Consider the following 16828-nt stretch of genomic DNA (forward strand, 5'->3'; position numbering starts at 1 on the left):
ACAGCGAAGCATTGTGTGTCATCTCGAAATGCTCATAGGACTTCGGAATGGGCTTGAAGTCGTCAGAGCCTCATCCAACCTCTTCCCTTACCGAGACAACCGGTCACCGCGTACAACTCCCATCAAGAGATTTACAAATTACATACCCAGTCTCCTCCATGGGAGAAATGGGCGAAGCGACCAATCACGCCGTGGGTCTAGGAGTCATCATTTGTCAGGCAGCCATCATAAGAATGCGCCAGACAGGACGTGCCACATGACCACTATACAATTCGGTTGCACCTTTGCCCCAACCTCGCGAATCAGCAACGGCGTGAGGGAAGCGTGGCTGTTCGCTCCAAATTGCAACTCCTTTCCCGCAAATACGTGCTCGACTTTCCGACACCCGTCCCCTCCATTGACCCGGATTGGACCGATGGAAGAAAGCTTCGCACCTACTTCGGGGGAAGGTTCACCACCCGGTTCTGCAACCAAGTGTAGAAGTATAAGATACGCCTCGTTTGGGGGGCCACGGGGGCAGGGAGTACATCATCGTAGGAAAACGGAGGCAAAGAAAGGGTGTAGTACCTAGTAAGAGGAGGAGGAGGAGGAAGGGAGGGAGGGGCGGGCCAACGTGGCTCTGTGCATGCAGTCAGTTTTTTCCCCCAGAGTGAGACCTCACAGCAGGCAAATTACAACAGGCCACGCCCACGCTCACCCAATCCGAGTGCGCCTTATACCACCACCAAGTGGCGGCCAAACTCCCGTGGTAAGCCAGAGAGAACAAGGCTGCCTACCCGCGCGGATTGCTTCCCGCCAGCGCATCGCGACGAGACGAACAAGGCCCGTCCCATCTGACAGGTGCCGCTTGTCTTTCCCCAAATGGCGGGTATATTCTACTCAACCCGACCTTGCCTGGCTCTACGGTTTGCGTGGGTGTTGGCTGCCCATGGGCTGCTTGGTAGTCTTGAACTTGTTCGTCTGCCTCATAACCTAACCTCCTCCTAGAGAGGTGTGGAACGTCTCTGCATACTAGCTTGTCGGTTGTCCCAACCTATAGACTTCCGGGTTCCTGCGCAGATGATCAACGCCCGCCGACGGCGTGCTGACACGCGGGGGTTGTTGAGGGATTCGGTAGGTGGAAAAGAACTTTTATTCCTTGGAAAATTCAACATCACGCGCGGACGGGGAAGCTTCATAGACGTGGGAGGTTGACGTGGTTTGTCTCTCCTTTCGCGCTTGTCTATGTGTGTGGGGGCCAAGAGGGTAGCTGGTTCGACCTGCCAAGTGTGAGAAAGCAAGAGAGGACCGTGTTCTTAATCAGACACCACAACTCGGCCTTCCTGCCTGTCACCTTGAGCTACGACTGGTTATTTGAGCCCGGCGGGTTGACAAAGTGCTCACCACTTCGGCACCATGGCACGGGAGGGTGAGACCTGCCTGCCTCCCTACCGATCCTCCCGGGCACCTCTTTTAGACTGGTAGAATGCAGCAGCGAAATTCTGACGCACTCATTTTTGGTACGGGACATCCTCTGCGCCTGACTGGGCCACCCGTTGGCGGTGCTCACTCCCTTCCCTTGTAACTCGTAAGGTATGCAAAGAGGAGCGGCGTCCTCGATGCAACGTGGAGTAGAGCCGAAAGAACGACATGCCAGCGCCGCCGCAACGGCCTGCTCAGCGCTTCTGTCGCACAGCATCAGCCGCCAGATCAGCCGTTCGTCGGGTTTCGGTGCTCAGGATGGCCGGTGAGCACCTCGATCTGGGCAGGGAACGGGACCTTTCACACTGTCTTGCGGGGGACACCGCGATCCATCATACGATGGGCCAGGTGCGATGGGCCAGGGCCGCAAAGGGAATGGCGTCGATGAAGAGAGCAGTAATTCCGAACGGGCAGCGTTTGAAATGCCTAGATCACACTCTAGAGTCTAGCATAACCATCGCTGTGGGGGGCGATGGCTAGAGGCAACTTGTAACAGACGTCTAATCGATTCGGTAGCGTTCACCGCGCCTGGCTTCGGTTCTAGTCGTTTTGCTCTGCCTGCCTGTCCCCAGACTGTGGGATTCAAGGGGAACGGCCAACGACCAATCGAATATCGCAGAAGCCCCCGATAGCCCGGTACCATCAGGGCATCGTAGGCGGGTGGGTTTATTGTGACATTCTGTCGGGAGCCCGGGGCCGGTGCACTTTTCCGAATCCCTCCCTTTACATGTAGGAAATGTCTCAGGTTATTCAGAACCCAAGATAGCGGCCCCCCTAAAATCAGAGCCTAAGGATGGTTCACATGGGAGATGCAGCCAGTCGTGTGCTTGTCACGTCGTCCACTTGGCCGTCTATGAGAGGCTCAAGGAAGCTGGCGTAAGGACCGTTGACTTGATCTTGATCGGCTGACCTGCAGGCACTCTGTCGTTGGCAGAAACAGTCTTCTTGTCGGCAGACTCAGACATGAGAGCCTACCAAAATATCCTATACCGAAAAGATGTATACCCACAACCAAACTCCGCCTCTTGAGCATGGCGTCTGAGATGTTACTGTCCGGATAGTTGTGTCTGTTATCTCTTGACAAGGGAATCAAGGCGTAATGTCAAATCCCAAGTAAGAGTAGTCATGCCTCCTCTCGAAAAGGTAAATTTGTCCTCGATTAGACAAGAAACCGCCATATTGACTCAAACTGGGAGCAAGCAAGCCTTCGGTCGCGGCGGGCGTCTCGACCCTTGATTTGTGGTAAGGATTGAAGTGTAAGACGTGCTGCGGTTGACTAAGATGGGGTAGAAGCCTCAAAGGACAAACGTAGACTTCAATAGTGCTTTGGCCCCAGGTCCGAAGCCCACGTAAAGGCCCATGATTTGTGTGCGAAGTTTCCGAATGGAGCCTCTAGAGTAGCATGCTGCATGCGTCCCCGTCAGATCTCCGAAGGCCACTGCACAATTGTTTGCTGTTTATCCTGTGACTCATCAAGCTCAAGTTGCAGTTCATCGTGGGCTAAGCAAATTGCAGGGTAGCGAGATGGCCGCAATCAAAAGATTCAAGAAAATTGCTGCATTCCAATTTCCCTTGGATGTCTGCCGTGACTTGGTACCTGCACTTTGAGAATGGCAAATTTTGAAGCAGAAGGTGCTCCAGACTGAAGGTCCCGGCCATGGCCCCGGTCCCCAGTTCCTGACTAGAGCACTTGTGACCCTTGGCCCTGGGAACTGCGTCCACAGCAGCGCCGATATCAGCCAAGATGGAAGACTCGAGAAGCCAACTGTGATGTTAGAGATGAAAGAGCCTAGTGACAGTGTACTTCGTGGACGATGTCGACGGCAGCTAGGGGTGTGTACTCTGCAGAAGCCGGGGTTTTCTGCCCGGGAGCAGGGGACAGGGACAAGAAGAAGACCAGGCGCTTTCATTGGACAGAAGGCGTCCAAAGGTCCCACGAAAACCGATTATAAACAGCGGTGATGGCCCCCCGGAGTCGGTGACAGGCCGTCGGTGCGATAGGAATGGGAAGGGGAGGGGAAGAAAAAAGAAAAAAAAAAGAGGAGACGAAGAGAAACCCATGAGGTAGGCAAAATAAAGCAAAGCGGGTTCTTGGATGCTGATCAGCTGCGGCGTGAATCCTGGCTTTGCCTTGCCTGGAGCCCGCGGAGTGCAAGGGGGGGGGGCCAACGACAAAAGTTGTATCCAGAAAAATTCCAGATTGCGGATAGGCGAGTTTGGGCGTCGTGGGCGAGAGACTTGGGCTGCATTCGACATCCACTATGGTCCACAGCCCAGCGAGCACACTGGAGTCCGTCCTGGAATTGGTAATATGGAGAAAAGCATCCGGGAAAAGAATTGCGGTCTGAGGCATCCCGAATGGCTGCAGGGGTTTTGCCGGTCACAGTCTCTCCTAAACTCATTCGGCCCATGCAACTTGGGTTGTTTGGCAGGAAAAAGGGTGCCTTACAATGTAAGAATGTGCATTGTACCTGTGTACGTCCGTACCTCACTTCACTTCGCACCTCCAAGGAGCTTGGAAAGACGGGACTCCTCCCCCGCCCGAGTGGTCCAGGTCTACCTTACATACAGGAGTAGCGGCAACAAAAGAACGTACCTGTCATAAGTACTCTGTATCGTCGGAAAACGAGGTACGTACTGGAAGCCGGTCTCGACTATTGCAAACTCCGAGGTTGGGTAGGCTGGTGTTGACGTTGTGCCTGGCACCGGCTTGGCCTGGGCAAGACCGACAGGTGAGAGTTGATGGGACCTGTCTTTCTCCCCTCTTTATTTCTGCCCCAGTCGCGATACCTATTATGTTATCCCTTCCATCACCCGCCGGGCCTTCCGCCTTTCACCCTGTGTGACGCTATGCTGGGACCTGCAGCAGAGTCGGATCCATCTCTCGCGTTGGCTGCTGAAGGAACCCGTCCGCTGCGCTGCCCCTCTCCAGAGATCCGATTTTTCTGTTCGGCGGAGAGGAGACGAGAAGCCCAGGGTGCCGCCCACCGCGACCCGTCAACGCAATCCGTTACCCGGCAGGACTGGACGAGACAATACGTCGAGCACATGGCTTGAGCCCTTCTGCCCACGGGAAACTGAAAGGCAGAATCGGCTGAGACGGGAAAAGCTTCGTTGCTGACTTGTTCTGATGGGTCCCAGAGCGAAGCTTCTGATTGCTGCGGAGTTCCAGGAACGCTTCCGCGGTGCCTCGAGCACCAAGCTCCCTCAGACCTAGACCTGCCCATGTCTCCGTTGGCCTTCCAAGAGGCGCCGAAGTTGAGCAGAAACATTTCTATACCAGGATGGAGCTGGGAGCCGAGAGAAAACTCGTGTGAAGCAGGGACGGGGACAAAGAATAGGTAGGAATGGAGGAAGGCGGAAACGATACGGACATCGTCTGCTAATAAGAGACACCAAGCAGTCAAAGGAGCCCAGAGGCAGCGCATCAAGGTCGCCCTTCCCTTCATGAACCGGTACTATGATAATTGGCTTTTTCATTTTAATTTTTTCTCCCTCATTTTGGGTTTTCTGGTCGTAACTTGTCTTGCTGCCCCTTACTCGTTACCCTTCCGGGTCTTTGTCACCTTGTCCACAGAATCTAGGGTAGCCTTTCTTCTAGGATGGCTCTAGCAAGACGGCTGTTTGCTTCACATCCGCGCCGTTCCTTTCAGAAGCATCCTGCCTCATGGTTGGTCAGCCGGCTCCAACCTTGGTGACAGGAGGTGTGTGTATGATGGATGGATGATGGATGCACTTGTGTATGTACAATTCGGCTTGCTTGCACGGGGAGCGGCAGTACAATTCATATGCTTACTTTGGAAGTAGGTAGTAGGCCTAGGTAAATCTCGATGGGTTCTGGACCTGTCCCAGAACAACCATGAGAGTGGGAGATAGGTACCGGTAATCGCACGGAAAACTAAGGTAACTCTACTCAGTTCCGGCGGAGCGAGTGACGGCAGCGGCAGCACCTGTGCATCACCTCTGGAGAATAATAGGTAGCAGCAAAATGGACCCCGAGCAGGGCGAGCCGGATACTTCGAACCAAGTATTCGCTGATGTATCCTCGTACCTGTCTTTTTGATGACCGCCGCCGGCCCCCGGCAACAGCCAGGCGCATGGATCCTTTCGGGAGGTTGGCTACTTCCAGTACGTACCTCCTGTATAACCAGCCATGTACCCAGGAACCTGCAATGCTCCCCTTGCAAACAAGGCACTACTTTCCGGCAGGTGCTTCCTCAACCCTGGGCCGCTGAGGTCTCTGAGACTCTCGCTGGGCAGGTTATAGGCGTCACACGCCAGAGCCCGGTCTTTCCACCATTCCCCAATCGCCCAGTTGCCTGCACCAACAAGTGCCTCCCTCACCAGCATCGACGCCATTCACCAGTGCCAGCGCACCCAGCAATTTTCGGCTTTGCACTGACTGACCTTCCTGACCTCATTCCCGTCCGTCTGGTCTCCCACAACCTCCACCACCTCCAGCCGTCTTCGTCTTCGTCTTTTACATCAGACACACCACACACTCCCCTTCAACTCTCACCACCACACTTGGTTTCTACCCCCCGCCAATCCCCTCATTTAGAGCTTCTTACTCCTCGTTGTCAACCCGTATTCTTTTCTACCAGGAAACATTCTGCGAATCACTCTCACTCTTGTGTTCCTGTCAAACAGCTCCACAGCAGCCCAATCGCCAGTAGCTTAGCACCCAGTCAACCACGAAACCTAGACACGACCGCGCATTGGTCTTGCCTCAAGCTGCCCAAAGCAGCACAACAACGGACCAGACGAATATCCCCAGACTCCCGATAGGGTCGCAGCCTTCCACCCAGAAATCCATCGCATCCCACGTCGCATTGTCGAACATCATGATAGGCCTGGTTCCGAACTACGACTGCCGGCTCCCGAGTTAACAATACCCACATTCGATTGGTATGAGGACTAGACGAGGCTCCATTCCCTTTGCTGTCTCACTTGAAATCCTCGGCCATGGAAAAGACATCCAGCACCACGAACGGGTCCTCTGACGCAAGCCAGTCACGCATAGAACACACAGAGACCTCCATCACTACTCCCTCAAGCAACGCCGCCGAGACACAACCGCACTCTAAACAATCCTCCGCCACAACGTCTTCGACACCATCACCATACAACTCCCGCGACGGCTCCCCGTCACGAAAGGCCCAGAAGTTCGTAAACGCGCCCAAATTGTCATCCACACCTGGGCTGAGATCGCGCAAGAGCAGCCATCAGGACTTGACTGCAGTTCGGACGCCCAGATCCAACACCAACAAACCAGGACCGGCGACGTCGTCTAGAATTCTCTCCACTGCCACGACTCCCACTTTACTCCCGAATTCACAAGAATCCTTTCTTAAATCTATCAACCCTCAGAAGGCACCCCTCATTTCTGAGGTAGCTCAAACGAGAGATAGCCCTCGCTGGCCGGTGTCGCCTCGTTTGCGCTCGCCCCCTCCTCAGCTCAATAAGCCTCAAATTCCACCCGCGACACGAAAAAGCGAGCAGGAAGTTCCGAGGGTAAACCTCACGAAAGCCCCCTCCTCTCCCCAACCGGAACCCCTCCCTTCCATGTCAGAAAGCGAAACCGACGACTCGCAACTACCATCTGGCGTGCGAACTCCAGTAACCGTAAACGGCTCGACTCTGGAAACAGTACAAGAAGTGAGCTTGCCGAATTCGCCAGGGCAAATGGACTCTACGCTCGAAAAGGTCAGTGAAAAGCTGGCCCACGAGGCTGCTGTGAGTGCCGACAGCCTCACGCAAGTGGACAATAATCGCACCATTCGATTAAGCAGAGGAGCCCTCCAAGCCCACGACAATATGGGCGACAATGGAACACTCAGAGTGCGATCCCAGAGCTCTGCTCCTGTACCGACGGTGACGCGACAGTCCAGTGTGCTGTCCAACAAACAAGGCAAGAGCAAGGCCACCGGAGAAGGATCTTCCCTTATAGTCGAGACAGAGACCGTGTCGTCCATTCCCCAGGTGGCATTAGCACCTGCTTCTAAATTGGAAGCCAGCAGCGGTACACTCAGGGCGAAGCCAAGCACCGAGACGATTAGACCCAAGAAAGATAGGAAGAAGACGAGCCGGAAACAACCGACAGTCAACTCTGGCACCGGTGAGACTCCAGATTCATCTTTGTATCCCTATAGGACGCTGCGGCATCACCAGCACAGTCTGCGATCAGTGTCTGCAGCAACTGATGCTTTGTCACCCATTGAAACAACGTTTCCGGCGCCGCAAGCAGAAATTGTGCACCCTCCGCGGCAGTCCATGAAGTCGAGATTTCACGTTGGGATTTTTATCTGCAATTTACCCATTATCCGGAAATTTCCTTTTACTAGAAATTTACTAACCAGACTTGAATCAGCATCCTCGAAAGCAGATATTTTTGAGGCTAAAGTGGCCAGCGCCGTTGACGAGGCGAATACGTCAGACTCTGAAGAGACATTTGTTTACGATTCCAACCCCCCAGATGTTGGGGACAGGCGTAGATTCCACTCGCGGACTCCGAGCGCCACCTCGATGATCAGTCAAGCTGACAGACCTGGCGGCATGGGGATGCGCTCGATTCACGAGGCTCTGCAGGGTAGTGGCGCCACCGCGGCAGCCGTTGGACTGAAAAAGAGCATGAAGTTCGTCAACACGTTCAACAGCAACGGAGCTGAGAGCCTTGGCGTCGACGAAGACGGTAAGGGCAGCGGCAGGAGTGTGGGGCCTGGATCGGGCAGAGGTACGAGCCGGCATCACCACCACAATCACTTTGGTCGTTGGGGGCGACAGGTTGGAAACTCACACCCCTCACTTTTCGACAATGAATCGCTCTTTCCAAATGCTGCCCGGTCTAAGCTTTCGGGCAACACCTCGAGACAGTCATCCGGCCCTCCTAGTCCTAGGGTTGCAAGTTCCGCCAGAGGTGGTCCGCACGCGCTCGGAAAGCGATCGTCGATTCAGATGGCTCGTTATGATGCGGCTGACGATACCACGACCACTGGTGCTGACGACGAGCGCACCCCGTTGATTTCGTCTTCAGTCCGGTCTTCCAGGAGGAGCCGACGTCAACCTGCTAATCTGCGAAACCTCGAATCACAGGCCTACAGGCAACAACCATCCTATTTGAATAGGTTCGCAGCTTGTCTGGTCGTGACGATGATGTTGCTCCTAGTCATCACTGGCGCGATTGGCTTCATGTTCGCGACGTCACAGCCGCTGACAGACATCCAACTGGTTGCTGTCAAGAACGTTTTAGCTAGTGACCCCGAGCTGATGTTCGACTTGACGGTCAAAGCTCACAACCCCAACATTGTGGTTGTTTCTATTGACCAGGCGAATCTGGAGATATTTGCCAAGTCACCACACGCGGGGACCGACTTTGACTGGTGGAAGCGGCCACACGAGGGGGATATGGAAGACCCGGGCATGCATATTAGGGATGATCCTCCTGATGATCCACCGGACGAAGACAATGCTCCAAACATGCGACTCGGGACCATTACGGAGTTTGACAGTCCGCTGTCTTTTGAGGGTTCTTTCTTCAACAAGGGTGTATCGGCATCGACGGGCACCATGAGACTCCATCTTCCAGGCAACCACTCGGCAGGGGGTTCCGAGCGATGGGGTCATATCATCCAGGATGAATTCGACTTAATCGTCAAAGGTGTCGTTCGCTATTCTCTACCGTTGAGCCAGCGGGTTAGAAGCGCACCAATTTCTGGCAGAACAACAGTCAAGCCAAACTCTGCCAGTGATCCATCTCTCAGACCTAACACAACTCTCCCTGGAGAATTACCAGGTCTCGAACCATAGGATATTCTCTTCACTGGAGATCGACACATTCGATCATTTTCTTTGTCAACTTGTTCTGTATATCGAGCGTGCATGGCATAGCATAGTATTTCAGGGTGAAAAGCGGCGTTGAGCGAGGCTTTCCAGCAACAAATGCTTCGGAACAAAGACAGACAAAAGCGAACTGTACATATTTTTCTCTCAATGAGAGCATCGCTAACCACGATGGCTCTTGTATCTTCAGCTAGCGTTTTCGCGCAGCTCCTGTTTCCTGCGTTGACTTTCTTCATCCAGCCAGACCACAACACTTGTGGACCACATGCCATACCTCGGCACACCAAATCACAGGACAAAACAGCGAAGCGACACTCTTTCAGGCACAGGACCGTTCTTCATAAGGGGCAAGGACTAGGACAATTGGGTTTTGCGTTGCTTTCCTAACAGTATGGGAATCTTCTATGCGACGGCCTTTTTCTGCTCTTGGGTTTACATTAGAAAGGGAAAGTAGCAACTACGCTGTTGTAATTGTAACGAAACTTGACGACCAACAGGAGAGACGAAGGACGAGGAGTCAGGTCCGCCCACAGAGGTGCGTGACAACAACAAGAAAGTTAGTTTTAACATGCAAGTTATGCAGTCTCAGTGAGATTTGTGATGAAGTTGGCTGCCTTAGCTCAGCCCTGCTAGAGGGGCGAAGAGCTAAATAGCTAGAGAATGTTGATACTGGCTGCTCTGAGGCTAGATAGTCCATTGAAGTGTCCGTACAACCGCCTTGCTTTGCTCCCTTTCATAGGGCACATTCTTGGCCTAAACAGCGCTGTTCCTATAAGCACCTATTGATCAACGACGTACAATGCTTTAGGCCAAGGAAAAACAGATTCTCTCCACAACCGGGGACCCCTTCCCGAAACATGTTTGTGTGCATCTCGCATGACCCTGCCAGCTGGCATTCATCAAAGTTGTGAGAGTTTCCCACTGACCGCCTTTACATCCATCACAAGGGGACGATCTGTGGGTAATGTAAACAGATCCCCAAGCAACGTTGGGGGGTAGGACTCAGGAGGGGTTGATACCCAGGCCCCTGGAAGTTGACCTCTCCGATCGGAGGTGGGCCCGGCCCACTGCAACCCTCGATCTCAAAGGGGGTTTTTTTTTTCTTCTTTTTTTTTTTTTTTTTTGGTGTGGCATATCTCTTGCTTGCTTTTTATTATCAGTATTATTATGAAAGCAAGAAAAAAAAGACTGACCAATTTATGAATGAGTTTGAGTACTTGGGTAGATTAGGGAACCTGGGGGGGCGCCGGGGAGGAGGAATGGAAGAATCAAGACCACGGAGAGAAGAGGATTCTTGAATCTTCTCAGCAACAAACCACAGCATCCACATCTGATCCACTTGGCATTTTGCGAGTGATTCGGGAATGGGCAACTTGGCCGAGCGGTCTAAGGCGCCAGACTCAAGATAATGGGACGTTCAACGGTTCCCAAGTCTTCCCTGATACCAGGGAGTATTCTGGTCTCGAAAGAGGCGTGAGTTCGAATCTCACAGTTGTCATAACTATTTTTGCCATTTTCTTCAATAAGTCACATAAATCGAATCGGTATACGCTATTTCTATAGCTTTCTTTGTTCGATTTGGTGTTCGATCCCTCTTTGCGCATGTTGTGTGTGGGGGGGCTATTATTGGTGCCACATTTTGCTCGCTATCTCCGTGGCGGTAAGCCATCGCGAGTGAGCTTGCCTACCTACCTCCATGATCCAATCTGATTGTAGTCAGAGCCAAACAACTACAAACAATTGGGGAAGGCAGTGAATGCCGCTAGGGGAAAATTAAAAGGGGGTTTAAAAAAAACAAAAAAACGAAAGCTCTTGCTGAGTGTCTTGTTGTTCGACAATGCGCGTTTGTGAGATGCAGTCGGATAAGCTCCGGGAAACGTCTTCGCCGTCATGAGCCCCGAAATAACGCAAACGACTGAATGTATTATGCCATTCGCTGCAGTCTTACCGAGTCATATAACACAAGTTCAAATCAGCAACCAGGCCACTCGAGACTTCTTCTCATCTTACCTTGAAAAAGAAAGATATCCTACATATCATACTTCACTAATATTGGGCGCAACTTTCGCCGGCAAAAGACTACATACACACACAATCTCTCTCTCTTTCTCTCTCGCCGAAATGCCCGTCATCACCACAAAGGAGCCGGCCTCGGCCGTCGCCAAGGCCCTCCAAGCCGAAGCCAGCAACGCCAAGCCAGCGTACCTCGTCGTCTACGCCTCGCACCGCAACGGGCGGTCGTGGTGCGGCGACTGCACCGCCGCGGAGCCGTACATTGAGAAGAAGTTTAGCGGCAGTGAGGATACCGTCCGGGTCGTCTATGCGGGGTTGCCCGATGAGTGAGTTGAACCTGCAACGCCTCTCCAAGTTTCCTCTTGTCTCTTTCTGCCTGATCCCCTAATGGAACCAGCCGACCCCTGTAACAATGTTGATATCTCATCCGAGAGAAACATTTCTCAAAAAGTAACGAGTGGCCGGCTAAACATTTTTGCTAACAAATTCCTCATGACAGGTGGAGAACAAAAGAGAACCCGTGGAGACAGGTGCCGTTCAACGTTACCAACCTGCCGACCCTCATCAAGGTCTCGGGAGACAAGGTATGTATCGTTCCGTTCCGCGCAACTCCTTCTTTCTTGCACACTGACTATTCAATGATAGAAGTGGGAGAAGCTGGTCGAAGCGGACGTCTACGACCAGAAGAAGCTCGACGCTTTTGTCGGCGGCGGCAACAGCCGTCTGTGACCGCTAGCTAGCGCGATACATTCTCAGAAGCAAACACAAAATAACGGAATGGAATTTCCTTAAGTTGGGTTAATCACCCCCTTCCTTGTTTTCAAACTCCCTGTATCAGTGAGACGGAACGGAGTCAATGAATGTAAGAACGGAACCGCCGCATGTGTGTCAAAAGTCCAGGCCTTTAGCGTTGGGAAAGGAAACGCAGTGGGCGGGAGGCAGCCTGGGTTGTTCTACGCCCCCCGAATCATCGCCATCGAGCATCTGGTCGAGCGAGGACGAAGCATGCTTATTTCCCGGGGAGTTGGCAATACAGCAATGGGGTCTTCGTTGTTTGACTTCTTACGAGTGCTGTCTGTCGAGTCAGACCTCTAAAAGACCACGTGTATATGTATGTATAGATCGAGCTGGATGGATGGACCAAGGCAACAAACAACATGGTCGGTCGCAGTCAAGCATATCAGTCTGTCGAGGTGATACGGACATATACGAGCCTTCGTCAGTTATCAGCCAGTGAAGAAATGTTTACCTTGGCCGCCAGCTCAACCATTCTCGTTCCCTGCCCATTTCGAGCAGGGACGAAATGGCCTAATTACAAGCATCTTGGATGGTCCAGAGTCATCATCACCCGCAAAGGGCTGTCGCGTCCAAATTCTCTCTAAAAATTCAGGAAATGGTGGTTGCCCTATTCAGTAAGTTTGGGATGGCCAGAACCACTCATGGGCCACGCCAAGTCGCGACATCAAACGCACCTTTCCAAGGCGAGGAACAGAGGTCTGTAAAACTAACGTCAAGCCATCTTAGCATTACTCATGTATCTATCCAACATTGCGTCTAGCCAGGCCACAGCCAAATGGACTCGTACATCCGTGAAGCCATATTGTAATAGCAGGCGCTTGTCATCAAGTTTCCAGCACCCAATTAAGGTGATGCTGCTTGTTCATGATCGAAGAGAAAAACACCTTGGGGAACCTCCCTCCTCCACCTCGTCATCCACATCTCGTGCAGCCCATACAGTGTCTTTGCCGCCCCTTCCTCCCCCCTTGAAAACTGAAGAGTAGATATAGTGTAGCGTTTAGTACCCAAAAGTAAACAGGCATAAACATATAGCCATAAGAAGAGGAAAGAAGCCAAACAATAATATCCACAAAATGGACAGCGCCTCCAAACCCAACGTTTCGTTCGTACACTACCCGCAAATGCCAACCGAGACCCCGTTTGCATGGAGAAAACCAGCAGCGCAGATCAGGGGGGATCCCATCTTGTTTTTGTGCTTTCCTTATCCAACAATGCCAAAGTCCAGTGCTAAGATGAGGTTGGACAAAGGGGAAGAAATCTATGCGATGCAAAGCAAAGAAGGAGGTCATAAACATAACGGCGTCAGTGTGTGCCGATTACTCGGGGATAGCTTCGTTGGATCCGGGGGCAGCGGCGGCGCCCTCCTCCTTCTTGCCCCAGCCGGAGGCCCAGCCAATCCAGCTGGATCGCTTGTTATTCTCTTGCTTGGCTTCGTTGTTCTCCTGCACCAGGCGCAGAGGACGGGGTTTGTTGCCAGCAAAGGTGGTCTGCTTCTCGTGGTGAGACCGCGGAGGGGACTGCGAGGGAGGCGTACCCGTGAGGTCGTTCGAGTCGCCGCTGGTGCTCGAGGTCTCGCTACGCATGCCGGGGAAGTTTCCTGCGGTGGGTGCTTGCTGGCCGCTGGATGCCCGAGCAGCCGCATTGGGGTTGCCGCCGAAGAAAGTCTGCGATGTTCGCGGAGTGCGGGGGGAGCCGAGGGGTGGGGAGATGGGTCCGTCCGGTCCCCTGTACATCTGGTTGACGAGGTTGACACCAGTAAATTGCTCGCTCATCGGGCGCGCACGGCGGGTGCTGGAGGAACGGGTCATATTCCCGATAGGAATGCGAGGCGCCGTCTCTGGGTCCGTATGTGCCGAGTTGGCTGGCTGGGCTGAAGGCACGTAAGACATGGGCCTTTGTTTGGGTTTGTTCGGGCCGACAGCCATGGTCTTGGCTCGTTGCAATAGCGACGCTCCGGAAGCGCCGTCCTTTGGCGGAGGCGGGAGGTCCTTGTTGGTGTTTGCGGCCGGCTTGATCTCGGTAGAGGTGTCCAAGATGTGCTCGAAATCTTGGTGCTGTAGAAGTCTCTCAATGATCTTGTTGATGTACAGCGTCAGCGCCTTGTTCTGGTCCTTCATGGACTTGAGCTCCGATTCGATGCGACGGGCATGTTCATTGTCGTTACCGCCAGCATCTGAAGCATCCTCGGACAGCTCGTCAGCCAAGCTTGCGCCTCCGGAACGGCCCTCAAGCGCATTGAGCGCATCCTGGTTCGCGGAAACCCCCATGTAGCTGAAATCATTCTTAGAGAAATCGCCATTGAGGGTCTTTTCCTGGAGCAGCAGTTGGTAGCTCTCATTATCTTCCATGAGGCGGGCATTGGCCATGCGGGCTTCCATCAGTAGACGTTCAACCTCCTGCAGTCTACCGCCACCCTGGTTCTCAGACTCGACCAGCTTGATCTGGGCCTCGGCAAGTTCGAGCCGCAAAGATTCAATCAGCTTATCCTTCTGGAGCAGAAGCTTTGAGTTGTTCCGCGAGTCGCTGCGGTTCAGAGACGAAGGAGGAGCAAAGCTGCCGTTGTCAACGTTGGGAGATGTTGCTGCCGCTGAGGAATGTTAGCTTTAGGTCTCACGACTTGAGATGTCGAAACTTACATTGCCTTGAAGGACGACCCTCTTCATCGTTCCGCTGCGACAAGTTGTCCTTCAGTCTCTGGATGATGGTCTGCATCTCCTCCTCCCTGTTGGACATTTCTTCCTTCTCCTTGGTCATAGAGCTTCGTTCGGCCTCGTAAATTGCCTCCATCTCACGCATCTTCTTGGCGACATCCCTCTTCTCGTTTCGCAGCGTCTCAATCTGCTCTTCCGTCTCGTGCACCTTTTCCTCTAGCTTAGAAGACTCCTTGATTGCATCGTCTAATCTTGTCTGCAGCACTTCGACCTGTTTCCTGTACACATCGGAGGAGATTTCAGCCTTGGAGAGGCGCTCCTTGAGGTCGTCCAACAACGCAAGGGTCTCGGCCCTTGCAGCCTCCTCAGCTTCAGAATTTCCATTGCCGTTACTATTGCTCAGGACAGAGTCCCTTCTTGTTGCAGCTGCACGAGCGGACACGGGAGTTCCTGTCCGAGCAGGTGCTCTGCGAGCAGCAGCAGCGGCGGCGGGCGTGGAAGATCGCGTTGGCGTTCTCGCAGGAGAAGCAGAAGGTGATGATGCAGAGTCTGTCGAGGAAACGCGACCGACGCCTGCAGCGGGCGGTTTCTTTGCTGTGGCAGCTGACATGATATCGCGAAGAGGGTTTGTTGTGGCGATGATTGTTGTTGTAGTTCGCAGCGGAGGGTTACCTGGGGAAACGAAGGTAAGCGGGGGAACTCGTGTAGAAAAGTAAAGGGAAAAAGGGATTTGGCGGTCAAGGCAATGCGGGAAGTTATTTCTGTAGTGACGATGTTCCGTTCCAGAGAGAAGAGGTTATCTCACCAAATGTATGTAGTTGCTTATTCTTGGAACAGGTGACACACAAGAGCGGGAAAGTTGTCGATCGTTGGGCTCCCCAGAAATGCGAAAGGCAAATAGCCAAGTAGGAGTGCGGTGCAGAAGGGGAGGGTGTGCAGCAGCAGCTTTGCAAGCTTAAGTCAGACGGTGTCAGCGCAAGTCCCTCTCAGACGGTTAGGTGCAGCGAGTGTCGGTGTCGGTGTCGGTTGTCCAGTCCACAGGTTGCAGTGAATTTCCGATATTTCGGGGCGGCTCCAGGGGGTCTAATTCGCTAGGCCGTGCAGGATAGAAGACGTGGGCCAACCAGGAAACGAGGAATGGAACGAGAACAATGCTCTTCACCCTTCCAACCCCGGCGCCACTAAACGTTTTCGCCGGGCTGCGTTGCTTGAGCGCCCTGCAGGCTGCAGTACTGTGTAAGGTAGACGGTAGTGCCGTAGGTACCTGCGAACGCCTTGGACCCGTCATCCAGCAGAGCCTAATTGACCTTGGAATTCTCGGGTGGTTTGACACCTTCTTAACGGCGTAACTTAGTGTGGTAGGTCAGGCAACGGAAGCCTTCTCCCATGTGCTATTTTCGATTGATCGTTTCCTCTCTTTCTGCCTCTTGTTCGGTCCCGTATTGCGTTGCGCTGAGCTGAGTCTGCAGTCATTGGGATGCGTCCGAGGTAACTCTCGTTTCAGTCTCGTCTTCTCGTCACCCGGTGCTCGCAGCTTGAGTGGACGACAGGAGACGGGGGCAGTGCCAGGCAGTGGCCAGCGCTGCGAATGAGATGCTGCACACGCCGTCTCGTCTTTTGCTGAGATGGGACGAAAGATAACCTTCTTTGCTGTTGAATCCCTTTACGAGTATATGGGCTACTCGGGAACTTCATTCTGGCTTTCATGTGTCGAGAGTTTTCATTTACGTTTATACATCGACTGACATCAGCTATTTCACAACCACCGCGTTCTCAACAACAACAACACCACCGACGCGTCGGCCGCAAGAACCGTTATTAGCGAATAGGATCACAATGTATTCTGACTTCCGAATGAAACACCCTCGTTCGCCGTCCAGACAGCCAGGCATTGACCTTGATGAGCAGCTTTTGGTCATGTTCGCTTCACTCCTGCCTGCCCCTTGCGCCGTTTGCTGGGCGACTGTGAAGAGAATCGGTACCTGGCAGTAGCACAAGTTCACCAAGCTGTCTTAGCAGGCACATGCAACGCGTAGGGGTTCTACGCAACCTCCACCCCTATTTCC

The 16828-nt window shown here is 53.2% G+C and overlaps 4 protein-coding genes across 4 annotated transcripts; 3 read left to right on the forward strand and 1 right to left on the reverse strand.

Annotated features, from left to right (window-relative positions):
• Nucleotides 1–4311: 4311 nt before the first annotated feature.
• On the forward strand, nt 4312–4678 carry CORC01_10689 (uncharacterized protein; the record flags this gene model as incomplete). The annotated part of the gene is made up of 2 exons (XM_022622316.1): nt 4312–4457; nt 4603–4678. 2 exons carry the CDS (start codon nt 4312–4314, stop codon nt 4676–4678), a joined length of 222 nt encoding a protein of 73 aa, XP_022471161.1.
• A 1748-nt stretch (nt 4679–6426) lies between these two features.
• On the forward strand, nt 6427–9267 carry CORC01_10690 (phospholipid metabolism enzyme regulator; the record flags this gene model as incomplete). The annotated part of the gene is made up of 2 exons (XM_022622317.1): nt 6427–7579; nt 7832–9267. The coding sequence occupies 2 exons, from the start codon at nt 6427–6429 to the stop codon at nt 9265–9267; spliced, it is 2589 nt and encodes an 862-aa protein (XP_022471162.1).
• Nucleotides 9268–11421: 2154 nt separating this feature from the next.
• On the forward strand, nt 11422–12042 carry CORC01_10691 (uncharacterized protein; the record flags this gene model as incomplete). Its single annotated transcript, XM_022622318.1, has 3 exons — nt 11422–11639; nt 11813–11897; nt 11959–12042. 3 exons carry the CDS (start codon nt 11422–11424, stop codon nt 12040–12042), a joined length of 387 nt encoding a protein of 128 aa, XP_022471163.1.
• Nucleotides 12043–13427: 1385 nt separating this feature from the next.
• Nucleotides 13428–15372, reverse strand: CORC01_10692 (uncharacterized protein; the record flags this gene model as incomplete). Its single annotated transcript, XM_022622319.1, has 2 exons — nt 13428–14698; nt 14748–15372. The coding sequence occupies 2 exons, from the start codon at nt 15370–15372 to the stop codon at nt 13428–13430; spliced, it is 1896 nt and encodes a 631-aa protein (XP_022471164.1).
• Nucleotides 15373–16828: the final 1456 nt, after the last annotated feature.

The sequence above is a fragment of the Colletotrichum orchidophilum genome (assembly GCF_001831195.1).
Source record: "Colletotrichum orchidophilum strain IMI 309357 chromosome Unknown Scaffold_108.1, whole genome shotgun sequence".
Classification (NCBI taxonomy): Eukaryota; Fungi; Ascomycota; class Sordariomycetes; order Glomerellales; family Glomerellaceae; genus Colletotrichum; species Colletotrichum orchidophilum.